The 27,787-nt window shown below is 37.2% G+C and overlaps 3 protein-coding genes and 1 long non-coding RNA gene across 11 annotated transcripts; 3 read left to right on the plus strand and 1 right to left on the minus strand.

Annotated features, from left to right (window-relative positions):
• Nucleotides 1-4,774: 4,774 nt before the first annotated feature.
• LOC112328378 (uncharacterized) lies at nt 4,775-5,484 on the plus strand. Its single transcript, XR_002983219.2, has 2 exons — nt 4,775-5,010; nt 5,274-5,484. It is a non-coding gene; the product is annotated as an uncharacterized LOC112328378 (long non-coding RNA).
• Nucleotides 5,485-5,498: 14 nt separating this feature from the next.
• Nucleotides 5,499-8,889, minus strand: LOC7457707 (transcription initiation factor TFIID subunit 7). Of its 2 annotated transcripts, none has more exons than XM_052455047.1 (6): nt 8,728-8,889; nt 8,023-8,139; nt 6,856-6,989; nt 6,640-6,759; nt 6,412-6,483; nt 5,499-5,846 (listed from the first exon to the last, which is right to left on the minus strand). In XM_052455047.1, the coding sequence occupies exons 2-6, from the start codon at nt 8,135-8,137 to the stop codon at nt 5,685-5,687; spliced, it is 603 nt and encodes a 200-aa protein (XP_052311007.1). In that variant the 5' UTR covers nt 8,138-8,139; nt 8,728-8,889; the 3' UTR covers nt 5,499-5,684. The 2 variants fall into 2 exon arrangements, with proteins under 2 accessions (XP_052311007.1, XP_052311009.1); XM_052455049.1 differs by having other exon boundaries at nt 8,023-8,142; nt 8,728-8,880.
• A 9,098-nt stretch (nt 8,890-17,987) lies between these two features.
• LOC7457708 (serine/arginine-rich SC35-like splicing factor SCL33) lies at nt 17,988-22,319 on the plus strand. Its single transcript, XM_024587064.2, has 6 exons — nt 17,988-18,146; nt 18,996-19,161; nt 19,700-19,777; nt 20,641-20,805; nt 21,355-21,501; nt 21,911-22,319. The coding sequence occupies exons 2-6, from the start codon at nt 19,019-19,021 to the stop codon at nt 22,110-22,112; spliced, it is 735 nt and encodes a 244-aa protein (XP_024442832.1). The 5' UTR covers nt 17,988-18,146; nt 18,996-19,018; the 3' UTR covers nt 22,113-22,319.
• Nucleotides 22,320-22,560: 241 nt separating this feature from the next.
• LOC7483251 (glucan endo-1,3-beta-glucosidase 4) lies at nt 22,561-27,107 on the plus strand. 7 transcript variants are annotated; one of them, XM_024587044.2, is made up of 7 exons: nt 22,564-23,294; nt 23,761-23,926; nt 24,098-24,148; nt 24,488-24,600; nt 24,876-26,120; nt 26,699-26,726; nt 26,810-27,107. In XM_024587044.2, the coding sequence occupies exons 4-7, from the start codon at nt 24,546-24,548 to the stop codon at nt 26,961-26,963; spliced, it is 1,482 nt and encodes a 493-aa protein (XP_024442812.2). In that variant the 5' UTR covers nt 22,564-23,294; nt 23,761-23,926; nt 24,098-24,148; nt 24,488-24,545; the 3' UTR covers nt 26,964-27,107. The 7 variants fall into 7 exon arrangements, with proteins under 7 accessions (XP_024442824.2, XP_024442828.2, XP_024442812.2 ...); XM_024587056.2 differs by lacking the exon at nt 23,761-23,926 and having other exon boundaries at nt 22,561-23,294; nt 24,098-24,120; XM_024587046.2 differs by lacking the exon at nt 23,761-23,926.
• The last annotated feature ends 680 nt before the right edge of the window (nt 27,108-27,787 follow it).

Raw genomic sequence — 27,787 nt, forward strand, 5'->3', positions numbered from 1 at the left:
AAGAGATAAAATTTATAAATATTAGTTTTAGAGAATTAAACCCTTCTTATACTTCCAGAGAAATTTGTTTATATGAATTTTTTTAAGATAAATATCTTTAGATATATCTAATTTTTAAATTTTTAATATAAATATTTAAGTTATAAGATATTTAATATAAATATTTTATAAATATCTTAGATATTTATAAAGATATTCATGGAGACATGTGTATTATGTAAAACACTATAAAAATTATGAAAGTGATAGAGAAAAAAAAAAAGGTCAACCAGGTAAAGACCAGGTTGTCTGATACCCAGAGCTGATAGGGCATGAGTATCTAATGTGACTCACCCCAAGAATTGATATTGTTATGTACAAGGGCGGAGCCATGAATTTTTTCTGCCCTGGACTATTAAATAAACATATAAATATTTTTTAAGATTAATTGTTAACTTATATAAATGAATTTTTAAAATTAACAGTAAAGTTAACTTATATAAATCATTATTTTACATGAATTTTGAAGATAAATTAATTTTTTTGTGAAAAAAAAAGGGGAAGAAGTAGCCTAAATGTGTCAATTGTAAATTATTTATAAATTCTTTTTTTCTGATTTAACCTTGATTCTTTAGAAACATCTTTCAAGATTAACTCAATCGCAAGTTGATAACTTGAAATCTGAAAAGATCGCAGACACCAATCCATCCATGAATGAGAATTTTTCTTTTTCCCGGTTGTTAGTTATCTCGTGGCGGCTAGCACCCATCTTCAGCAACAAAAAGGTTATATTCATGAAACACAAAGATGGCCCACTGGATCGTGCAGCACCATCTCTCCCCATCACCGTCCATTCTAGTTCCCAAGGATGGTGTAGAAGGTGTTTGATGACTTGACCTTTGAAGAAAAACTTCAAAGGTATCAATAGGAGAAGGTATGTAACAGATAGTCGGTCTGGGTGTGGCAGATCGGGCTCGATGACCTTTCCCCATGTCTACTACGTGTTTGTTTTTTCTACGTTGAAAGTGATCATCTTGCAAACCAGGAAAAAAGACCTCTTTAGGCATAGCCCGAGCATATTTCTGTACATAGTTGTCGCATCTTATTCGGGTGAAAATGATTTGAGCTATTAAATTACTAGATCACAGGGTAAAGTCATAGTTAATCCAGTTAATATTTTTATTTAAATAATATTTTTCTAATGTTAATCCGGTCAATTAGACTAACTAAATTTTATCAAATCAATATTTCATGTCAGACTAAGTCTAGCTCTAGCAATCACGATCACAGCCAATCTTCGTGATATATATCTCTTGAATTCAGTAAGTCAAAAAAACCCAAATGAAAAGATTTTCACGATAACTTCGTTTCTTGTTTTTATTCTAGTCGAGTGTTGTTAATTACTATGGAAAATAGGAAATATATATGTCATCTACACCGAAATTAACCTGGGACGGTAGAGAACATGATGATGCTATAGCTAAAAAATTAAGGAAGACAATTTCAAAGTGGAGAGTACAACTAGGATTTTCCCTGTTCCTTTTCATCCCAAATACAAACACAAGACCCTATAAAATTGCTGTATATTGGTCCCTTTCACAAGAAATTGTCAAGCTCCTGCCGAGGACTTGCCTAGAAAGACTAGCAGACTACTATTGAAATGGGTGCATGCAGCTTGTCAAGCAAGATCGCAACATTAGGTCGAAAGTGAGAAGACAACAAAGAACGAATTAATTTGATTTCACGGAACAGAAAAGGGCCAGTCATGATCCTTGCTTTGCTGTAATCGAAGACCTTTTCAACCACCCTAGAGTTCTGTAATTTTGACAGAATCATTCAAACTCTTTAAGCAACAAAAACACAAAAAGAGAAGAGGAAAACATTTTCAACCCAAAATAGGGTGAAGATAGAGAGAGTGACCAGCAATTCTAAGTCTTGGACTCAAATCCATGATGGCGACTTTTTCCCATCATTTTCAACAATAATAAAAAAAAACAAAGGTTTGGTAGCACAGCAAACCGCGCATTTAGTACCCGTTTGGTAACACAGGCGTTTTTGCCAGCAATGCGTTGCGAAATGGTGCTAACTCTCACGGCTTTTGGCATGTTCATATTCTTCTCTAACTTCTTATATAATCAGATAGCATTAATTAACGAGTGTTTTGTCCAGGCTACTAATATATATTTATGGTTGTAGTTGCTTTTTAAATTTTTTTTTTTGTTGAAATGTATTAAAATGATATTTTTTTTCGTGTTTTAAAAATTATTTTCGAGATCAACGCATCAAAACGATCCAAAACATATAAAAAAAATTAATTTTTAGCAAAAACATAAAAAATTAAATTTTTGAAGAACGCGATTTGCACTGAGTTCCCAGACAAAATAGTAATTAGTTAGGCATTAATCTATGACTTTTTAGCCTTATAATAGGAGTATATATGCAACTTGAATTCGAATTTGCTCACGCTACCTTAATTAAATAATTGAGATCAAAAGGCCTATATATGGGGGTAAGCTACATGATGCTGTTCGTGGAAAATACACTAAGCAAACAATAATAAAAGAAAATCATGTACATGGGATGATTGTCAACCTCGTCAATATTTAAGATTAATCAAACCATGCTTCTTAAAGATAGAGAAATTGTTGGAGTTGTGCGATTCTATCACTTAACGCGTTTTCATGCTTCAGGTTTTCAAAATGGTCTTCTCACGTGAGATCTCTCCTTGCCAAGTCCATATTTATGGAAATGTATATAATTCATTAATGGCAAAAATGCTGCTTGACTGGGGAGCATTTATTTTCTACTTTACTTTCTTGACTATTTACATTGCCGAAGTCAACCTCCACCATCGTCTTAATTTGCAACCCAATTTGCAAGTAAATTACTCAATTTCCTGCGTACTTCTTTCCCTTCAAGCCCCATGAAATGTCAATCTCATGCATTGCAACGAGAAGAAGTCAAGAGCTTGGCTCAAGGGTTATGTTGAGTGGGAATTGGATTACTTGAAGTATAGTGGGTGCTTTTCAGTACAAAAAACAAGCAATCTGAAGTGAAGTTTAGGTGGGTGGAGGATCTTGGATAAAAGGCATATCTTGATATCACTATGATCTTGTAAAGGGCAACAAATTAATTTAGCAAGGCTGAGAGAAGGGTTTTATTTATTTATTTATTTGCTGTGATAATGTTGTTTCCGACTTTATAACGATTAGAGCGTTAGATGGGATTGAACATGTATATGAACATTGAATAGAAGTAACGTTTAAATTGTTAAGTATATTTGTATTAACTTTAAGACAAGAGGATGCCATTTTTGTAAATTTTAATCTATGTTTAATATGTTTTCGACAAGTTGAAAACTTAATATTAATGAATCAAAACTGACCTTCAAATACCACTATACTGTCTAATTAAAAAAAAAATACAACAGGTTCATTTGACCTAATAAAAGAAATGGAGGGTGGATCCACTATCACATCTCCCAAATCTCAATTGTCCGCACACCAGATTATTCATCCACGCTGCACTGTCAGTCAAATATTTCTTAAATATAAAAAATATTTAGATGTTATTAATATTTTTTTATATAAAAAAAATTTAAACTATGTTGAAGTTGATTTGATATAACCCGGTTGACTTTATGAGTTCAAAAACAACTCGGATTACTTATAAAAACACAGTTTGACAAAAACCAATTTCAAGGTCAATTTGAAAAGAACAAGAAAAAATTGAGTTAATTGGGTAAAACCGCTAAAACCGCGACCTGGATCATGAGACGGAGACAACTCAATAAAAAGAAAAATCAATGTAAAAATCGAGATAAACTCTTAGAAAAAATATAAAAAAACAACTCGATTTAATCTTGGTTAAAATACCAAAACTTGTGAATTTGATCATGATACCAAGATATCTCTATAGAAAACAAATCAAAATAGATTAAGAAACTTAATTCCCAACCAACCCATTGCTGAATGATGAAATTGAAAAAATTTCAATTAAAAAAATCACAAAAAACAACTCGAGTTAACCCGTTAAATATTATTTGTGAGTTATGAGGAAATAATAACCTAATAGAAAGCAAACAAAACAAATCATAAAACCTAATTCTTAATCAACTCAATATTAAAGGATGAAATTGAGAAAAAAAAATTAATTAAAAAAATCAAGTCAATTGGATTAACCCGCAATACGTGTCATGATAACGTGATAACCTAATAAAAAACAAATTTAATATAAAAAAATAAAATTAATAAAAATATTATCCCGAGTACAGAAAGAACACCTTCTTTATTATTATTTATTATTATTATTGTTAATATCCAATGAGACAATAACTCCATAGGGCGTTACCTCATAGCGAATGGGCATGACAGGCAGTCTTCTTCAGAATCCTTAACATATGCCGGGGCCAAGCCTTTTGCCTGGTAGTGCCTACCCAAGCACAGCAAAGCCCTAGATGATCATTTTTATTACCTCTCTACAAAAAAGATAGCATTTTCAATTCAAATTTGGTGGGATATCATCAGATGAGCAGTTAAAAGGCCTCCAAGAAAAGATGTGCGATTTGCTATGTGCTGTGGTCAAGTTCTTGTAAACCATACCTACTGAAGCAAGCTGGCATCTCCATGAAACCCACCAACCTTACCCCAAACGGATAGCATTACTCCATTATTATATCTGCTCGGCAAATCACGAGCTCGCTAGGGCATGCTTGCAGCATTAATTAGTTCTCAACAGTAGCCATAGATATTTTGTTTGTGGTAGGCTTCTTGCCACGTGAACAATCATGTTGTGTAGCCGTATATTATCTGTCTTACAGTTCTGCTCCAAATGTGAGAGGCTAGTGCCGAAAGGTCAGTGAACTACTTTCAACGAAACAGCAAATCATTATGAAACCAAGGCTGCTGCCGCTGCATATGGTACCACGGAAAATCAGATCCGGAAATAATTCAATAACCTGTTCATTCGGGGGCGTGGGGCACAGGAAGATTTATATCAAAGTTTAAGACAAGGTCCAAGATTATCCAGCTTGTAAGTCAAGAGTGTTAGCTGGCTGTGCATTACCTTATTAGTGTTATGTTCGTTGATATCATCGCAAAATTATTTCATAGATCTCAAATCCAAGGCATGCAGCGCATCTAGATCTATTAGGTTTTCTCAATGAGATTTTCTGGTTACAATCCTGGGGGGGAGCCATTCTGACTGGCAAGAGTGATTATCTCACCTTCCATGGATGTGGCCATCGAGTCCGGTTGTGGTCCAACTGCTAACACCCTAATTCGATTCATAAACAGACACAAGTGGAACCAGGCCCGGATTGACAAAACACAAAATCTTGGTGTTTGCATTAGCGCAGCAGTTTCTTCAACAGGAGCATGTTCTAATGAAGCCCAGTGATAGGCCGACAGCCACTAAACCCTGCTCATTGTGGTTTTCCTTGTTTTCACTTTGCTCCTTTTGCCTTCTAGGAGACAGAGGGAAGATTTAATACTGGTTCTTTTCCATAATTCCATCAAAGATTTGTGCAGCAATCATTCCGTATTTCGATATTAATAAAAGAAACTACAAAAATGTACAGGCAATCGTCAAGTGCCTAAGCAAGAAGTATATAATAAAGGAGATAATTGAAGGCTAATACATTGCATGCCATATGCATACATAGATTAACATACAAGCTGGATTAGTTAAACTCATTGGAAATCTCATTATATTGAATCATCAGAATCATCTGAATCACTTCTCTCAGGCTCCTCTGCGTTAGCTGTTGTTTCTGGCACATCAGGCTTTGCTTCAGGAGCAGGCTCAGGTTTCTTATTTGCTTTGTGAGCATTCTGATCACCTTCTTCCTCTTGCTCATTAGCTTCAGCATGTAAAACTTCAGTTAAGGATTTACTTGAATAGTAACTTAAACGTTTTGACATTCAATCAAAGAATGCAGTCATACACTTTAACAAGCGTGACTCCACTGAAATGAGTCTCCCTTAAATTCTCTTTTGGGAATGTTGCCTTCCCTTGCTCACAAAATGAACACAACCAAAATTTAATTTCAGAGCATAATCCACTACTGATTAATGCAGGTATGACTGAGCTAAGGTTGGTTAGCAACAATTATTAGTGCAAACGGTGGTGCTTTTGGTGTTGCAGTCCCGCAGGATTATAATGCAAATTGGACAATAGAAAATTGCCCGTCTACCAAAAGCATCCCTAAAGTTTTGCATGCTTAATAAGAGGAGCTTACCCTAACTTTTCATTTTTGCAATAAATATATACAATTCACAAAGAACACACATGCTGACCCTTACTGGAATCTATAACCCTTGAGCTAATCTAGAATAGCAGAACCTACAGCTTGGTAGAGAGTGGACAACTTTTAGTTCTCTTTTAGCTGAATAAAAAAACACAAAACTGAATTCATGCATAATACTATAGGATATCAGCATTTTCGACTGTGCCCCCTGCCATGATGTTTAGAAGATCTTTCTCAACACGCTGTACAAGCTCAGGCTGCAGAGGTAATATAGACATAATCAGTAAAGACAATAGGGTGAAAAGGAAAAAAGAACAGCACTGTAACAGCACAAGTTAGATCTCAAACCACAAAATATTTCTTGCAATCTTAGTTTCAACAACATAGTTTTGAGAGTAGGAGATCACACATACATTGAGGTCTGGCTCCCTGCGAAATCTTCGCTTTCGAGCATCCCTCATAGGAGGAGTGAGCCCATGTCTGTACTCCACCACATCTGGAGCAGTGTCACCAGCTTCTCTAACCATGAGCATCTGCCAAATTAAAACAGATAATATTGCAGCAAGTATAAATGATTTACCCATCTCGTATCAGCAATATAATCCGAAAGCTTTAACAAGTGTTATTACCTGACCAATGTCTGAAGTTTTTACTAGTGCACAATCATCATATGTTTTGTAGGACTCTACAGCACAAGGAAGATCCAAGAGAGATGCAGGGAAATGTTCATCACCAATGACAAATGTGCCACTCCTTCCATCCTCTGCAAAACAGGATATTCCATGTTTATGAGCAAGCAAAGACTCTAGGCCAAAAGAATGATTTTCATACTACATAATTCTCAATCAATTTTCTCTTCAGTAACAAAAGAATAGAATTAGAAGAAATAAAGGAAGAAGATAAATAAGGGAGAGAGAAATGAGTGTTTTAGAGCTGTGGAGAATGAACACCACGCTGCTATGACACTGGTGGCTGTATCATCTTCTCATCATTGCTACCATTCAAACCCAACACATACTGGAAGTGACAATTGTAACCAACATAAGAAAGGATAAAAAACTCATATATAAAAATGTATTGACGAAAAATTAAAGGTATTTGGTGGAAAATAGAAACTGGCAACAGATTGATACATGTCCTTCTCTTCATACCGCATGAATGCTTGAATGCACACTAGGTGGATGAGAAAGGGTCTAGAAATAACATTTGAAGAACAGATAGTTTCCAAATATAAAAGGAGGCAGTTTGCTGTATAGTTATTATCATGATAGAATGTTTATGCCACCCAACTCAAAATTAAGAAAACCACAACAGGATCTATCCCAAATGGGAAATTTTCAACATGAGCCCATTAGAAGCAATAAAAACATAAAGCATGACTATGTTCACAGAGCCTTGCTTCCAGGTAGATAAGTAAACTGAAGTATTAAACCGCATAATCAAAATTGAAAGGGTAGAGAACGAAGGCTGAATTTAGGGACCATAAGCATGAAGTAAACATGAAATGTATGCTTTCACTGCTTTGATACACTAAAACTCAAACGCCTACAGTGAAATTCAAAGGCAAAACCAATTTCCATTTTTTTCTTTCTATATATGATTACAAGGAGAATGCAGGAAGAGAAAAAATCCCCATGGTCAATGAAGGAACAATACACTGTGGATTGATTGAATCAATGGTAACACCTAAAGCACTATACATGTAACAACCACCAAAAACAAACAAACAACAACAGAATATATAAACTATAATAAACAAAATCCTCTCATAAAATACAAAGAAAGTATGCTCTCACCTGAAAAAGACAAATCCAAAGATTGCTCCTCAGAAGAAGAAGCAGTTTCACTCAAAAGGCGATCCAATTTCTCCGCAATAGAAGGTGGAACTCTTAGTATAAACTGTTCCTCCATTCCTACTTCACAAAAATGCAATATCATATCAATCTCTTCATACTTTAATAATCTATCCCAAATCAACACAAGTAAACTCTCCTCAAAAACCTCCAGAAAGTAATTATCATTTTTTTTTCTAAAGATACAGCAATTTAAACTAGATATCCTTGGATAAAAAAGAGTTTAACTTCAATGGCAGAGAGAACAAAACAAAAGGATTAGAGTGTGCAAGAAATGGAATTCGAAAATTCAAAGAAGCTCTAAAACACAAAATTCTCTCTGAATTCAACATGGATAATAATGGAATATTAATTATTGATCAAAATATAGAATTTAATGAAAACACTACCTAAAAATGCAAGCTAAAACCTCAAGAAGACAAGAACAACCATGTACACATGCATTTTAATCTATAAATAAATAACAGAACAGAAATCAATCAAAACAAGAATTAAAACCCAGTTAATATCTTCAGAAATAATCAAAATTCAATTTACAATATACCCAGAATTGTTCAAAATAAACATGGATAGATTAAAAGAAATTAAAAAAGAATCATCCTTTGCTCATTAAAATATTATAAAAAAAAGAAGCAAAGTGCTGTTAACCTGTATAGAGAGCTCCTTAAGGAGATGGGAATGATCAGCTTCTCCTTCTCCTGCTTGAAAAGAAGCAAACGTCTCTGTTTCCGCAGAGATCGTGCGCGCGCGCGTATATATAATATATATATGAGACAGGCAGAGACTCTCCTCTGTTTTGCTTAAGCTCGTATCCTTAAAGTTTTTGCTTTCTGGTTGTGTAAACTAAAAATACACCCTCCATTTGTTGGGTATATTTCAATTTGATCCCTACACTATAGATTGCACCAACTTTACCCTAGATACATTCTAACAAAAGCTAAAATAATATAGTGTTTTTGTTGCGAGCCAAAACACACCGTAGCAAGAACTTCATTTTAAACTAAAAGTCAGTAACGAAACGCCATCGTTTTAATATCTTCAATTATACGCGCCGTTTAATTAAATAGGAATTTAATTGTCAGCATCAGCCTTGTGTTTCAATTCTGTTATTGTTACTGTTACAAGAAGTCGCGTGTACTCTTGTAACAGATTCTAGAATACACACTCCTATAATTATGGCACTGCATGTAACCAGAGGTGTGTGGAAAAATATACAATGCAATTAGTGTGTTTCTGTTCTTCTCTTTCTCTCTATCTCTCTTTCCCCTCAGTCTTCTCCACTCCTCTATTCCTCTCCACAGTCTTATGTTACGTGTAAAGGTTCTTGTAACCTTAGCTCATCCGTTTGAATTCCTGCTGATTGGTTCTCTCAAAATTTACCTTGCAACAAGTGGTATCAGAGCCTCTGATCTTCAGACTTCAATCATGCCACTAGAGACGAGGTCTCAAGATCTTAAGAAATTGGAAGACTCCCTGGAAGTTGCTAACAAGGAGCAATCAGCACGACATGCACAAGTTTTAACACAACTGGAAACTTATGGACAACAACTACACACTATCAAGGCGACTCAAGATAACAAGATTGCAGAACTCAAAGACCTCATCAGTGGAATAGCTTACCAACAGTCCACTCTCCTACAGAGGCTGCAGACGAGTACCCTGGAGCGTAGTCCCATGAAGGATCACCAAGACTTTCCCCAGGGTGGTTCTACTTCGAACATGGGCTATTTTGGTGAAGAAGGGCCACACTCTTACAGGGTACATAAACCTCGAAGGGATTTTCCCTGTTTTGACGGGGAAGATGTTCACAAATGGTTGTATAAATGCAATCAATATTTTGACATGGAAGAAATCAAAGAAACAGAGAAGGTAAGGTTGGCTTCTTTTTATCTCGATGGGATGGCTCTATACTGGCATCAAAACTTCACAAGGAGCATCAGAGGTAGAGTGGCTACCTGGGAGGAGTATACTGAGGTTGTGTGTGGACAGTTTGGTGGCCACCAAGATCCACTTGAAGAACTAATGGAACTGAGACAGACCGGCAGTTTGGAAACATATATTCAAGATTTTGATGTGCTGTGGAACAAGGCTGATATCAGCGAGAGATAGGCTATGGTATTCTTTATCGGAGGACTAGAAATAGAAATCAAAAACCCTGTAAAAATGTTTGATCCTAAAGCCCTCAGACAAGCCTACAATCTGGCAAGACTGCAAGATAATACCCTATCTTATAGACGATCACAACCACAATCACACCAAACATTTCCCAAATACACTCTCCAATACATACCGCCCTCGGTCCCCTTCAAACAAAACACTCTCATACCATATTCAAGACAACTAGTGGCCCCAAATATTACCACCTTCAGACAACCACAACAAGGCATCTTACCCACTCCTACACACAAACTAATCAGAACTATTCGGCCCCGAGACCTAGAGGAAAGGAGGGCCAAGGGACTATGTTTCTGGTGCAACGAGCGATTTGTGCCAGGTCACCGTTGTAAAAATAAGTGTTTGTACTCTCTATGTATACTCGAAGATGATGAGGATGTTGTGGACATAGAAGGCGAAGCAGATGTTGGTGAGCAGGACTTACTTACACCCCATATTTCTCTCAACGCCCTGGAGGGTACGATGAGTTGCCACACCTTAAGAGTAGCAAGGAAGGTTGACAAGCACCCTTTATACATCCTTATCGATTTTAGCAGCACACACAACTTCCTCAATAGTGCGTTTGCTAATAAACTACAATGTCTAGCTCACCCTATCCGAACCCTGGTGGTCGAAACATCAAATGGGGGAACTATGCATTGCTCAACGATGTGCAGAAACTTCAGCTGACGAATGCAAGGAGTACATTTTGTGGCAGACGTATTCATTGTTGATTTAATCAACTGTGACATGGTTCTAGGCATATAATGGCTAGCCACGCTGGGTAATGTTATGTCTAACTACAAGGATTTGTGGATGTCCTTTAAGTGGCAAGGTCAAGATGTAGTCCTCAAAGGCACAGACTGCACCAAGGTACAAACCATTGAACTAGCACAACTTAACAGCCTGATGGTTAACTCAACTCAACTGTCAGGTATGAGTCTCTATTGTTTCACGACTAGTGAAGTTACACACAAGGATGCAGGGCTTATGTCCCAATCACCCATAAGCAACCAGAAGGAAAGAGTGGCTCTGGAAGAATTAATTATTCATTACAAGGAAATATTCAAGAAACCTAAAGGGTTGCCTCCCATCAGGGCCCATGACCACGCTATCCCTATGAAAGAAGGTGCACAAGCAATCAACCTTAGACCATACAGATATTCTGGAGTACAGAAGGACATATTGGAAAAGATGGTGGAGGAAATGCTTGAGTCTGGGATCATTCAACAAAGCAGCAGCCCATTTGCATCTCCTGTTGTCTTGGTTAAGAAAAAGGATGGATCCTGGCGACTCTGTGTTAACTTCAGAGCTCTCAATCATCTCACCATCAAAGACAAGTTTCTTATACCGCTAGTAGATGAGTTGTTAGAAGAGTTGGTGGGTGCCACAATATTTTTAAAAGTGGATTTACGATCTGGTTATCACCAGATTAGAATGACACCCCATGATGTGTTCAAAACAACATTCCGCACCCACAACGGCCATTATGAATTCTTGGTGATGCCATTTGGGCTAACCAACGCACCGGCTACCTTCCAGAGTTTGATGAATGAAGTATTCCGCAGGCATCTAAGAAAGTTTGTGTCAGTATTTTTTGATGATATTTTGATATATAGTCAGACAATGATTGAGCACCTGGAACACCTGCACACTGTGTTTGAATTGCTGAAGGGGCACCAGCTGGTAGCTAAGCGCAACAAATGTGCATTTTGTATTCCTCAGATGGAGTACCTAGGGCATGTTATTTCCAAGGAGGGGGTAGCTACTGATCCTAAGAAAATTCAAGCCATCACCAGCTGGCCAGAACCCCGAAATGTTAGGCAGCTGCGGGGATTTTTGGGCCTTACGGGTTATTACAGAAAATTTGTCAAAAACTATGGGGCCATTAGCAAGCCACTCACTCAGCTATTAAAGAAGGATGCATTTGCCTGGAAGGAAGACGCCATTAGTGCCTTCAACAACTTAAAACAGGCCATGACTCAACCGCCGGTTCTTTCCCTGCCTAACCTTAACAAAACTTTTGTGGTGGAGACAGACGCCTCAGGATCGGGTATAGGGGTTGTCCTCATGCAGGAGGGGCATCCTATCTCTTTCATCAGCAAATCATTGGGACCACAACAGCAAGCATTATCCACTTACGAAAGAGAAATGCTAGCCATTTTACATGCCGTCACCAAGTGGAGACACTACCTATGGGGCAGACACTTCACAATCAGAACAAATCATGTGAGCCTCAAGTATCTGCTGGCACAAAAGGTTTCTTTCCCATCCCAACATATTTGGTTAGCCAAACTTTTAGGCTTTGATTATGACATCGAATATAGGAAGGGAAAAGAAAATATTACTGCTGATGCTCTCTCTAGATGTACCAACAAGGAGCTGTTCGCCCTTACGTTGTCCACCATTTCAACCAAATTGTTAGATGAGGTGAAGATGTCCTGGGCTACAGACACTGCTTTGCTAAAGATCATCAACAACCTAACCACAGATCTTAGCTTGCATCCGCAGTATACATGGTTAAATGACCATCTATACCGAAAGGGGAAGCTGGTGGTTGGCAATAATTCTACCTTACAGGGCAAACTGATTTCCATCTACCACGACTCTGCTATAGGGGGACACTCTAGGTGTCACTATTACTGCCAAACAAGTAGGGTCATTGTTCTATTGGAGGAAACAGCAAAAGCATGTGAGAGCATATGTGCGAGAATGTCACATTTGTCAGAAAAATAAAAGTGAGAACGTCAAGACACCCGGCCTGCTTCAACCTCTCCCAATACCCCAAGCACCCTTCATGGACATCAGTATGGACTTTGTTGAAGGCTTACCCAACTCCAAGGGAAGGAACGTCGTCTTGGTTGTAGTGGATAGGTTCAGTAAGTATGCACATTTCATCGCATTATCCCACCCCTACACAGCTGCATCTGTGGCAGATGCTTTCATGCATAACATCTACAAACTACACAACTTACCTGCTTCAATAGTAAGTGATAGAGATCCGGTGTTTCTAAGCAGATTCTGGAAGGATTTATTCACCCACCAAGGCGTTCAACTATTGCACTCAACAGCCTACCATCCACAAACAGACGGACAGACAGAAGTGGTGAACATGTGTCTAGAACAATATTTGCGGTGCATGACAAGCGAGACACCCGATCAATGGTATCAATGGCTACCCTTAGCTGAATAGTGGTATAATACCAGCTATCACTCGTCCATCAAGTCTACACCCTTTGAAGTTCTATATGGTTAGAATCCTTCAGTCCACATCCCTTACCTATCTAAGGATTCTAACATAGAAACTGTTGACAGACAACTAACAAAAAAAGAAGACAGACTGAAGACTATCAAGGACAATCTCAAAGTGGCTCAACATCGCATGACCCAACTAGCAAACAAGAAGCGCAGTGAGCGCATCTTCAAGATTGGTGACTGGGTATACTTGAAATTGCAGCCTTACAGGCAACAAACGGTGAGCAGCAGGGGTTCACAAAAGTTGTCCGCCAAGTACTATGGTCCATACCAAGTAATTGAGCGCATAGGGGCAGTCGCTTACAAACTGAGCCTTCCCAGTTCAAGCGCCATACACCCAGTGTTTCATGTCTCGCAATTAAACAACATGCAGGAAATAAGATAGTGTACAACAGCTTACCTGCCTAAAAGTTAGACCCAGAGTTGCAACCTCACGCCATTCTTGACAGGAGGATGGTCAAACATAAAAATCAGGTAGCAACACAGGTTCTAGTTCACTGGAAGACCATATCACCATACAAAGCTATCTGGGAGTTTGCAGATGACCTTCTCATGAGGTATCCACAGTTATTCCTTGAGGACAAGGAAATTTTTAAAGGGGAAGGTATTGTTGCGAGCCAAAACACACCGTAGCGGGAACTTCAGTTTAAACTAAAAGTCAGTAACGAAACGCCATCGTTTCAATATCTTCAATTATATGCACCGTTTAATTAAACAGGAATTTAATTGTCAGCATCAACCTTGTGTTTCAATTTTGTTATTGTTACTGTTACAAGAAGTCGCGTGTGACTCTTGTAACATATTCTAGAATACACACTCCTATAATTATGGCACTGCATGTAACCAGAGGTGTGTGGAAAAATATACAATGCAATTAGTGTGTTTCTGTTCTTCTCTCTCTCTCTCTCTCTATCTCTCTTTCCCCTCAATCTTCTCCACTCCTCTATTCCTCTCCACAGTCTTATGTTACGTGTAAAGGTTCCTGTAACCTTAGCTCATCCATTTGAAATCCTGCTGATTGGTTCTCTCAAAATTTACCTTGCAATAGTTTTACTATGCACACACCTGTACATTCTATCGTGGATTTTTACAATAAAATTACTATTTTATCTTTAACAATTTAAGTCTTATAGAATCTTTTCAAGAGTAATATAGTATTTTCATATGGCACATTTGTTATTACAAGATTGAATGGGTAAATGAGTCTTTTAATCTTTAATTTGCATAATGTAATATCTAAAAAATAGTTAGAAGTTGAATTTTCTTAACAATGAAGACAAGGGTGTTTTCAGTTTTTACTTTATTTTGGCACGATGTAGTTACTGAAGTCCCCTTAAAATCAAATAATCTAAAGCTAAGATAGAGGGTTTTTTTGGTCTTTTATTATGTCTTATGTGGGTCATTGGCAATTTGATATTTTCATAAATTAAATTAAAAAAAGGAAGATGTTACAGGCTCATGCATCCCATGCATCAACATGTGGGAGACGCTAGTAACTTTTAGGCAACGTATGTGGCGCCACACGATGACCCAACACCACATTTCAGGGAGCTGTTCAAAGTGTCTTGCCACCCTTTTCACGAGAGTCCGGCATGTGTAACTGCCATATGCACGGTGGAGCTCCAACAATGTTTTTTCGTTTCCCCCTCTTTTCCCTCTCTTCAACCTTGAAAAATGTGTAGCCCTTGCAAAAAATCAGAAAAAATGTGTTATTTGTTAAGTTTATTATATTTAGTCCTTATTCTTTTAATTGTATCAAATTTCATTTATTTCATTTTCAATGTTATCCTTTGACTTTTGATTTTTAAATCAAACTTGTCCTCTTATTTTATGATATTTCATGTTTGACCCTTAGTGTTTAGATTTTTAATTTAGATTCTTGGCTCTTTTATCAAATTTTAATTTTTTTTCAATTTCGTCTTTGGATCTATGATCATATTCTTATTTTTTTTCATATTGGTCCTCAATCTCCAGAATTATATTTTTTATTTGGATTATTTTGTAAATTTGATTTTTCTTTTCAATTTTGTTTTTCAATTCAATATTTGATGATATTTAAGGTTTGACCCTCGATGTTTTGATTTCTAATTTTGATTCTTAGTCCTTTTATCATTTTTTTTTAATTTAGTCATCATTCTCTTGATTTTTATTTTATTTTGGATTCATTTATTTATTTGATTTTTTTTCAATTTTGCTCTTCAATTCAAAATTTTAGTTTATCTTCTCAAATCTTTTTTTTTCAAATGAGGTTCTTATTCTCTTAATTGCTATTTTTTATCCTTGATTTTTTTTATTTTATCATTTGACATTTGATTTATTGGGATTTGGCCTCTTTGGTTTTTCCCATTATTTTCAAGCCCTACCCAGGAGTCAATCTGGGACAGCTATTGGGTCATGAGTTGACCCGAGAGAACCCAAATCAATCAATTTTTTTTTGTTTTATAAAAAAGTTAAATTGATACCATTTGAAAAAAAAGGAAAATAATCAATGGGTTTTGACTTTGTTTTTGCCCTAGGTTAACTGAAACATAGGTCAACCCGAGTTAACCGAAACATGGGTTAACCTAGGTTTTTGACCATCTTACACTAGATCAATTCTTCCCCAATTTGTTTTGAAAATCGGCTTGGTCTAAGTCATGGGTCACGGGTCAACTCGTCAGGTCGAGCCAAGTTTTGAAATAGTAGCTTTCCAGATGCGGTGCTTCCAGTTTAGTCACTGACTAGGGTCATAAGTTTAAAAGGTTGACATGAATTAATGTTGTATTTTTTCCCGATTACATCCTTTAAAGTCGTTCGTTTTAATAAACGAACTTCATTATTTTTTTCAGTTTTCTTTTCAATTAGGTTATTCATATCTCATGATCTAGGCGACTCACGTTTTTTTAGATTGTTTTTTTGTATCCTTTTTTATTTTGTCCTTAAAAATTTGATTCTTCTTAAAATTAAACTTTGTTTTTTTGCCTATTTTTTCTTCTATTGGATTAGATCCTACTCTCGGGTTTGATGACTTCACCCGATTTTGCTGGTGCTTTGTCTTTTAAGATTTTTTCTATTAATTTTTTTCTCGATTTCATCCTTCTACCTTTTAATTCTTAGTGATTGATAATTATAGTTTTTTTTTTAATTTTTTTTTTATAATGTTGAGTCATGAATGTTTTTTTGTTATTTAAAATACATAGATAGTGCTTGAGCATCATTTTTTTAAGCTGTAAAAAAACCGACCCAGCCTGTGACAAATCACGGGCCAACTATGTAGTGAAACATTATAGCAAGCCCTCTCCAGTACCGGTCGGATGCTAATCTCCCTGTTGAATTACACATGAAACTAATTTTAATTCATGATCTGGGTGTGTGTTAAGAAGAACAGAAGTTTTTGATAGATAGTTATATTTATTTTATGAGTTTGAAATAATGAAATATATTGAAGTTAAGAAAAAAAAGTGACCGAGAACTAAAAACGGCCCATGGAATGGTTTTACTCGTGATTATTAGATCTATCCAAAACCGACTCAGAAAATGACTTGAATCACTCAGCTCGGAGGTTATCAGTTCAATCTATTCTTCTTTTTTATTTCCTTAACTAAAAACCTAGCTTAGATTAGCTGAAAGTTTTCCTGCGAAGCGATACAGAGTTAACCTTGTTTCAATTATAACCTTCACACCTGTGAGATTCACGTTGTTTTCTCCGATCGAGGAATGTAAGGAACTCCTTCAGATTGATTTTCTTCCTTCCTTCTGTGCAGGCTGATGATGCCGAGCTGCCTGTTAAAACCCGAAACTATCTTTAGATTATGTTTATTAGCAATTTTCCAGCCAGTGGAAATTAAGGCTATGACGTAGTAAGGTTAATTATAAACAGCCAAAGTTGCAATGAACAGAAGAGATAAAATATCAAACACCTTTGATGAACTGATCTTCCAATATCCTTCATAGATCACATGAGGAGCTCCCCTGCATCCACTTTCCCTTCCGTCGTCTGTCTGTAATACTGAATATTAATGTTTATCTTGAAGCGTTTCTAATTAAGCAAATTAAGGGCTAATTAAGCAAATTAAGGGCATCTTTCAAGACTCACTTCCTTGCCTTCTCCTATATATATCCAGCCTGCATTTCTAATTAATTAAACCCACCATGTGCATCTTCACCTTCAAATCCATAAATCAAACTTTTATTTCATACCATTTAACCGATGTTAATCGCCAGAATAACTTTATGAGGCTGGCCGGGTCGTTAAATATGTTTTCTTTATTATTTAATTTTTTAAATATAAACATTTTAATGTAGACGATACATTCTTAAAATATCTCTTTACCATAGAATAAGTTCTTAAAATTTAGTTTTTTTTTTTTTTTAACTCTCTATAATATCTTTAATAATTTTGTTTGGTATTTTTTCCCATACCCAAATACCACCATCGTGATCAATTTACAAACAAATCTTAGCCATTAGATCAGTAGACCTCAAATAGGACCCACAAGTCCAAAGGCATAGAATATATTAACTCAACCCTAGTTAACCTTTACCCTTGTTGTGTGGCAATATATCTACAACCTCTCTACGCAATCTTACTCTTTTCTTCTCGCATCCGTTATCGCTACCACATCGCCGTCAGCTCACAAATTCTCTCCTCCATAAAACCCTTATTCTCAATTTCACAGGTCTCTTTCTCTCCTTCTTTCCTTACTCCCCCTTTTCTGTCATAGATTCTTGCTGTCGTTTCGATCTCTGTTTAGCTGCAGCTTATTTTACCCTCTTAGAGCTCGAATATTAGTGTTAATTAATTAATTCTGATTTCATGAATTACATGGAACTTGATAGGGTTTAATGCTCTATTTAGGTTAATGGGTTTTTGTTAAAAAAGAAAATAATTAATGGCTTCATATCTGTAAATGCTAGGGTTTGCTGGAAAACATGAAGAATATAATGGGTTTGATGTGTTATTAGCAAGGAGAAGATGGATTAGGGTTGTTTCTTACATTACATGCCTAGGTTAATGGTATCGTTAATGGGTTTCTTTTATATTTTAAGGTTGTGAGTTGTTGTTGTACTATATGATGTGTAAACGCCATTGTTAACCATAGTGTTAATCTTTGATGTATGAAAGTAGAAAAAGATAACAACAATGAGCAACTGGAAGTCATCTATAAAAGCTGTGGAAGTAGGGATTTCAATGAAGAATAGCCCTCGTTTGATAGTGGAGTTAAATTGACTAGGATAATCAAGACAAGGTATTGAAAGGAAGCGATCATGGGTTTGTTTAACATGAGTGTAATCTTTGACATTTAGTCTCTTTGAATTGATGTATGACATGCTAAGATCAATTTAGGCCTTGAACTCTTCACGTGCTGTTTTAGTGGAAAGTTGTTTGCTTAAGTTATATAAAATTTATTTATCATATGAAGCTGGTTGTTGAATTTATTGCGCATGATTTAATAGTTTCTTAATCTGGTTGGGTTTTTTCTTCGTTATGATACTATTTCCTTGACTGCTAAGTTTAAATTGCACAGAGAGAGCAAACAATTTTGTGTAAATGAGGGGAAGGAGTTATAGTCCATCGCCTCCAAGGGGCTATGGTAGAAGGGGACGGAGTCCTAGTCCTCGGGGACGTTATGGTGGTCGTAGCAGGGATCTTCCTACTAGCCTCCTAGTTCGCAACCTTCGTCATGATTGCAGGTTCGCTATCCCATAACTTCTGCTCTTTAACATTTTTTTTTAGATTTTCTTTCTGTTTTTTTTTGCAAATAGTGGCTGGTATAAAAATTTCTGCTTCAACATCTGGGTTTTCTTGCCTTTATACTTGTCCAACTGAGACTGGCTAGGCACATAGAAGGTTAGAGTGCTAAGTTTGCGTAATAATCATTGCTGATTTTAGGTGCTTATTAGGACATAATGAACAATGCATCTATGTGGCCTCAGTGCTTTGTGCCAGTGGGCCATAACATTAGTTGCCACCTAAGGATAGTCTTATATGTGCACAAGAGACAGGAGTAGTGATGACAGTTATTTTGTCTACTCGCGGAGAGAAACTTCACACAAGTTAACGATTCAACTGGTGACTTTCATGTTGCCGAGAGTGGGAACCTATCCACAACTAAACTTGCCATTATGCAGTATGCACCACTTCCTATTAATAGCTGAGTATTTTGGGACCATAAACTTTATGCGTGTTTCTATCATAAATACATGCCAGTTACTTTTATGCTTTTTGCAGGCCAGAAGACCTTCGCAGACCCTTTGAACAATTTGGTGCTCTCAAGGACATTTACTTGCCTAGAGATTATTATACTGGGTGAGCAATTACTTTAGCTGTTCATGTATGAAGTTGTTTGCTGATATTTCATTTTTTCTTACTATTTCGTTAAAAAAATTCCATTGGGGTTTTGCTTTTTCTAATCATGGTGTCTTTATGTTCCTTGGAGTTAATGGAGTCAATAGTCTTGTTTGGTTTCTTTTTCAAAATTAATTCCCCTTGTGAAACAGATGGGACAAATAATGTTAAGTTCTTACCACAGCTTTCTGTTTTTCTTTCTTCCTTTTTCCTCTCCCTTAGAAGTAACTCAGCTTGTCCTATTTTTTGTATTGTCTGATTTCCTTCCTGCACTGCATCAGAAACTTATTAGCTTGAACTATCAATTTTTTGAAACTTTTTGATGTTATCATTGTCATAATTTTTGTGAAATTCACACAATGTTCAGCAATCTGTTTGGTTTTCTCCAAGCAGGCCCTATAACCCCCCCTTCCTCCAAATTTCTTTTAGGTCATCTCTTAATGATATACTCCTGTAATCATAAGCTGGGTTCCTTGATTGAAGTTCTTGAGATTTAACAGTGAAATTAAAGTTTTGAAGACATCAATCAAGTAATTAGAGTTCTTTTGAAGATGATGTTAATGATAGTGAAGATTTGAAGGAAGTTGGGTTTGAATACATTGTGAAGAGATTCCAAGTCTTGAAGAGTTTCAAGTCATCTTTAAACTGACACTTGCAAGGTCAGCAGTGTGCTTGCTTTTTCATATCATGACCTTCATATAATGGGGATTATGTTGGTACATTTCATTGGCAAAAGGCTTATGGTTCCCGTGCTCAGCCCCTGTTTTTGTAGCAGATGGTGACACTCATCTTCAACTTGTTTCTTTATCATCTTCTTTTGACAGGGAACCCCGTGGTTTTGGCTTTGTCCAATTTGCAGATCCTCATGATGCTGCTGAGGCAAAACATCATATGGATGGTCGAGTTCTTCTTGGCCGGGAGTTGACTGTTGTATTTGCTGAGGAGAATAGGAAGAAGCCAATGGATATGAGAACAAGGGAGCGTACAAGGTAGACACCATCTTTTATTTGTTGGCTTGCCTGATGGGATTGATTTTGATTGGCATGGATATTTTTCCTTAAACAACTATTTCTCTACTCAGTTGCGGTATAAGATGATTGCTGAAATGGCAGTGTTTTATTTGTCCATCTCTTTCTTCCTACTTTGTTTTTCATTTCGAGTGGAGTTGAGAGCATGGAGGCATTGCTAACATGTATCTGGAATGATATGTTTCAGGGCTCATTGATTTGAATTTTTCTATTGGAAAACAAACTTCAACAAATTCAAAATGATAAGATTAGCTATTTTGTTAGATTGTTCTGGTTTCTGAATTTGTGGATTATAAGGTGGAGTTGTTTCACATGCCAATCATGCCATGACATGATATAAGGATGTTCATGAGACCTGTATTTTTTTAATCTATAAATTGTGTGATCAGGACTTGTTTTAAAGCTCTCTTGGTCCCAATTCAGGGTTGTATTTTATGATTTGAGTATATGCAATAATCTTCCATAGTTTTCTTTTTTGATAATCCTCCAAATGATTTCATTTTCCTACAGGGGTCGATTTCGTGATAGAAGAAGATCACCTCCTCGTTATTCTCGGTCACCACGCCATTCTCGTTCTCCACCTCCACGCCATGCAAGATCCCCATCCCGTAGTCGAGAGTATTATTCCCCTCCTCCAAAAAGAAGGCATCACTCAAGGTATGTAATTATTTCTTTCCAGTTGCTATTGAATTATTCATGTTTTATTTTTATTTTTTTTCGGCACCGAATATTTGTTCCTTATATAGGAAGTTGCATGCATTTTGCTTCCAAAAGCAAGTGTGTTTAGCTGTTCCAAACTGCTTGTGAAACACCGTGAAGCACTCCTTATTAGTTCTGAATCCGATATCACCTCCCTGGTTTCTGATTTACTCTTATTTATTTAGCCTCTTTGCCCTATAACTGAATTGCCCTGTCTGATGTAGGATTATTGTTATAGAAATAGGATACTTTCTGTGGTTTGTCACATGTCTTGCCATTGCCCCACTGAGGTGCATAGAGCTGTACCTTTTGACAATCCACTACTCCCACTTCAAATGTTCATGGCTGGCCTTTTGCTTTGAAGCAGATCTGTTTCACCCCAAGAGGGGAGGTACAGTCAAGAGAGGCCATATTCGAGATCAAGGAGCCACAGCCAAACTCCAGTTAGGAGCAGGAGCCGCAGCCCAGTTAGAAGCAGAAGCCGCAGCCCAAGAAGAAGCAGAAGCCATAGCCCAAATCATGATGAATATCCTAGGGAAGCAAATGGAGAAAGATCTCCTAGTCCTTAAACCCTGTATGGAAACAGATGTTTGGAACGCTGCTTGTCTTTTGGATTATGTTTACTGATGTGAGTGCTGTTCTATCAGATGGATTTGATCTAGGTTTTGTTGGCGTTTGGTTTCAACTTTGTAGAATACTTTATTGTTATTGCAGTTAATCCTGTTGCGTGGAAGGATTTGAATTCAAAAACATCAAAAAAATCGTTGATTTAGTTATTTGCTTTTGAAGCCCTCAATCGTGAGGGTGTTTAATGATGCAAAATGCTGGGAGGCATTTCCACCCTAATCCCTGATGGTCTAGTTCCCTGCAAATGTTGCCACGGCACAGCTGAGCTGTTTTGAATCCCTGTCTTTTTAGCAAAAGTGGTGTTTATAAGGGACCATCAAGTGTAAAAAAGGAGGTGCTTTTGACGTTTGGTGCCCTCTGCATTTCACTTTACATCTAAGCGAGAGCATCAAATTTTTCTTTCTGTGCAATGTTTGGCCCCATATCTAATCGGATTTGCAATCAAACATTTTGATGTCACACAATCATGCTCTTTACTTCTTTTAGGGCTCCACCCGACGAGATTAAAACTTTTGCGGAGATTTTATGCCGTCACATTGACGCTCCCATCAATTTCGGTCCTCTTTGAGCTTGGGATGTAGATTGTCTCTAATTTGGCTGCATGAGCTGAATATTCTTTGTTTCTGTTTCTTGCTGCTTATCAAAGCTAACAGAAGGGAATATGCCTTGACATCCCATTTCGAATAGCCTGAATTTGTTTTTTTTTATTTGGTCCCAAAAAAAATTCTGAATTTGGTGTTGAAGACAAGCATACTCATTAATGGCCACTGGAATTCAATTTAATTCCTTTTTCTCTGCTTTTATCACCTTCCTGTTTCCACAGCCAAAACCGTAACCTTTTGACCATTCGTATCCCTTTCAAGCTAATAAAAATGACTTTTGGAGGGAAAACAAAATCACATAAAGGCCATATTATTTAATACAATAACTCTAATTTCTTCTTACATTAAGTTTGAACTAAAAATAAACAGTCATGACATCCATATGATTTGCCCCAGAAAAGGACATTCTTAAAGGAAATAAGACAAAACAACAGACAGCAAAAATTTGCAGGGTCTTTGGAGATGGTCATGTTGGCTACTAACATTGGTCAAGCTCAGTGACAATAAAGCCTGCCATCAGAGGTTTGTTTCATATCTGGTAACCTTATAATGAAATCTAAACTCATTTTCTATATTTAGTTTAGTAGGGTGGGGTGTGTTTTGGAAGTACGCTTAATGTATTTAATGAAAGAGTTAATGTTAAGACACAAGTATGTGTTCTAAGACTAGAAAAGTGTGTGTGTGTTCTTCTGCCTCTTTGATTCTATCCACAGAAAGATGATGCCTTTACATTAGTGGGGCTATTCTTATCTGTGTAGGTTGAATATCAGATTCTTTGTACAGGATCAACGTTTAGTTTTTTGAGTAGGAGGAATTGTAGTTGCCTTTTGTGGCTACATAAAAATTTGTTAACTCTTTGAAAGTTGCAGGTTTGGTTTCGTTTCTTGGAGCGTTTCTGCTTTGTTGAGACCAGATACTGTTTTGAGTCTCTTTTCTTGGTTTTCTTATTTGGGTTCTTTGCTATGTGATGTTTTTCTTTGCAATTTAGGCATCTGGGTGCTTGTTTAGGGTTTTGGCATCCGGGTTTTCTAAGATGCAAGGCTTTCTGGGTTTTTGCTTGCTGTTTGTGGAGTTCTTTGGATTCTTGAAGTTGAAATTTATCTCCAAGTTTGTCTTTTTTCTCAAAGAGTTAATGTAGGCATGGACTTGTGGAGGTAATTTTGCACTAAATTCTCACTCTAGTATGTGCTTGGTTGCTCGAAATTTGCTGCATTGAGAATTCTCACATATTTAAAGGCAGTGTCCATGCATCAGCTTAGTCTTACTTTTTCTCTGTTAAAGAGGGGTTGTTACGAATTTGATTGTAAGGTCTTTTGGATGGGCAGGAAGGTGGGTGGATTCTCAGATGGTGAGCACATCATAATTTTCTGGTCAATGTGAGTACATGGACATGAATACATAGTATTCTCTGCCATATGGTGTTATTTACACCTCCCTTTCCCCTTTCGCAAAAATGGATTTGATTCATGTATATGTTTATTTCCCCGTGCGACCTATTTTGCTGTACTTCCTAGTTCTTTTTGGACTTTCTATGTAATACCTGGCATTTTACATAGTTTTGGAGGCTATTGATTTATGATCTCCGGGTTACTCCTAACTCCATGTTTGGAATCCTTACAAGTTTCTGTCTTTGTATTACCAGCTTCAGCTAGACCGTGATTTCTGGCCATTGATTTCTTATTACATTTTGCTTGTGTTTGCTGAACGTTTGGCAGTTTAAAGCTAAGAGCTAGAGATTAGAGTAGAATCTGGATTGAAGTTTTCTTGGATTGGATGGTGCTTGGAAATCTTCTTTTGTTTATTGTTGGCATTTTCAGCTATGCATCAGGTACTTGGTAAACTTATTATGGTCCTTTTGCTACTCTCTTTGTACATATCAAGAGCAAAGTCAGGATTAGATAAAGCTAATTAGACAAGGAGCTCAATCTGCTCTAGAAAAGCTGAGTCCTTATCTTGAGGCCCTGGAACTTTAGTAACTAACGCTTGTGAGTATCTGAAAATTTTCATTTTCAGAAGGAAAATTTGGATGTGAGAGTTCATGTTTCTAGAATAGGATCACCCATCTTACCATGTGTTACTGAAATCACATTCTTGAATTTGCAGGCGCATTTGTAGGAATAAATCTTGGAACTGATGTTTCAAACATGCCATCGGCTCCAGATGTGGTTTCAATTCTTAAAGCCAATCAGATTACTCATCTGCGCCTCTATGATGCTGATGCCCACATGTTGAAAGCCCTTGCAGACAGTGGGATTGAAGTAATGGTTGGTGTTACAAATGAGGAGGTCTTAGGAATTGGAGAATCTCCATCAAAAGCAGCAGCATGGATCAATCAAAATGTTGCAGCTTACTTGCCTTCAACCAGCATTACAGCCATTGCGGTTGGCAGTGAGGTTCTTACCTCAATCCCTAATCTTGTCACTGTTTTGGTTCCTGCCATGAACTACCTCCACAAAGCCCTTGTTGCTTCAAATCTAAATTTTCAGGTCAAAATTTCAACCCCTCAAGCCATGGACATTATCCCAAGGCCTTTCCCCCCCTCAACTGCCACCTTTAATTCCTCATGGAGCGCTACAGTTTATCAGATTCTTCAGTTCTTGAAAAACACAGACTCGTTCTACATGTTAAACGCATATCCATATTTTGGATACACATCTGGAAATGGCATTTTCCCTCTTGATTATGCTCTCTTCCGATCACTTCCCTCGGTCAAACAGATTGTTGACCCCAACACTCTTTCTCACTATGACAGCATGTTTGATGCTTTGGTTGATGCAACCTATTATTCTATAGAAGCTCTGAATATGTCTGGGATCTCAATTGTAGTTACAGAAACTGGCTGGCCTTGGCTTGGTGGAGCCAATGAACCTGATGCCACTGCAGAAAATGCTGAGACCTTCAATAGTAATTTGATTCGGAGAGTTCTAAATGATTCAGGGCCACCTAGTCAGCCAAAAGTTCCCATCAACACATACATTTATGAGTTGTTCAATGAAGACAAGAGGCCTGGGCCCGTGTCTGAGAAAAACTGGGGCTTATTTTTTACCAATGGCAGTGCTGTTTATACTTTTAGTTTGAGCACTTCGAATCAAATTACTGGAAATAATTCTGATTTCTGTGTTGCGAAACCAAATGCGGATCCTGGTAAGTTGCAAGCAGGGCTGGACTGGGCATGTGGGCAAGGAGGGGCTAACTGCGATGCTATCCAAGAAGGGAAACCATGCTATCTTCCTAATACTTACCAGAACCATGCATCTTATGCTTACAATGACTATTATCAAAAAAAGCGTTCTGTTGGTGCAACATGCGACTTTGATGGTACTGCTGCAACGACTACGGTTGATCCCAGTACGTTCATCTATTATTTTCCCGTTATTTCTTTAATTTATTTGGTGAGCTTGAGTGCGTTTTTGCAGATGACTCTAAACTGATTGTTCCAAGGAAAATGCTCTGATATAACTTGCTTTTTATTCTTATTTTTCTGGTCTATTACTTCCATGCTGAGAACTGCTGGGTTTCCTTAACAGGGAATTTCTCCGTGCATAGTGGGATTTTACCATGCTCTTGTTTAATGAAAGATGGTTTGAAAGTCTATGCATCAAATATTATTTTTACATGATGTCCATCGCTGTGCCTTACATTGACTCCGCTCTAGATGTTCTAAGGATCATGTTAATTGTAACGACATAAATAATTGGAAATGAACCCATGAAGCAAGCTAGTTCCAGCCGATAGTCTCTGAAATGCCAGTACTTGGTGGTAAATAGAGGTCCCGCTAAATGGGCTTTGAATATTATTCTCTTTGCATCCTGTCCTCTGTCTGATTTTCCTAACAAGAGGGAAGAAAGCGATGGAATCGCTACCGCAAATCAATAGTTTTTATTGCTTTTGTTCCTAATTTAGTTATTTATGGTTTGTTCTTGCAGGTTATGGATCCTGTAAATTTACCGGGAGGTGAGAATCTGAATCTGCTTGCAGTTGATCCATTCTGCACTAAACTTTTTATAGTAATTCACCTACTTTCTGCATTGAAACAGTTCAACTATCACGCCGAACTCAAATGGAGGATTTACAACAACTGTGGCACCTGGACCCGTGACTCCTCAAGGAGGGAGTGCGACTGTGAACCTGCCAGTTTCAAAAATTCAGTTTCTAATATCAGCAGTGTTTCTTGCTCTAGTCTTGCTTTGACACCTAGGTCCATCCAGTTTTGCATCTTGTTAGTTGTTTCAACAAGTGGTGAAGATCATTCCCTCACTGAAAATGATTACAAATGCACGATGTACACTGATTAAATAATATATAGGATTGTTCACGTGTTGTTATTTGGTTCCACCAATTTGTTTCTGTTCAAGCCTCCTTTTTTTTTTCCTCTCATTTTTGTTTCCTTCCCCTTCCCCAGTCAGCTTTAGGGCTCACACAGTGTAACATTCAGGCAACAAGGCTTCAGTTTTTTGGGACAACGGAATCAGTTAGACGTCGATTTTGTAACACGTTCAGGGAGATATACCCTTCATATAGGCATCATTCTTGAAACGAATTGCTAAAAGTCATCTGGGAATGAAATGCATTCCTCTGTATCTATGCTATGCTAGCGAAATGTCTTGAGCGAAAGTCCGGAAGCTCATGATTCATGTGTTGGCTTACCGATGCGTTGGAAACTCAATGGTAAACTCATATAGCTGCTAATACTTTGCGTTCGAATCTAAGAAGAAGAAATTTCTTCGTGTTGCATTAATGTAAATGTGGATGGTTTGTTTGAAATGAAAAAGCTTCTACGAGGAAGATTAATCCGTCAACATTTAAAGAACAGAAGCAGAAAGCAGAACCAAGCCAACCGACTCCCTGTCTGAGCCGGGCTGCGCTGGCTGAAGAGCAGCTATGAACCCATACGCAAATGCTTTGAACAACAGGTAGGATCATTCAGCATGAAAAGCAGAGTGTTGCACCAGTTGGAAGGAAAAATATTCAAAGTCCAATTTGGTGGATTTATTTCAAATTCCAAGACAGATCTC

This window comes from Populus trichocarpa, chromosome 1 (assembly GCF_000002775.5).
Source record: "Populus trichocarpa isolate Nisqually-1 chromosome 1, P.trichocarpa_v4.1, whole genome shotgun sequence".
Taxonomy (NCBI): domain Eukaryota; kingdom Viridiplantae; phylum Streptophyta; class Magnoliopsida; order Malpighiales; family Salicaceae; genus Populus; species Populus trichocarpa.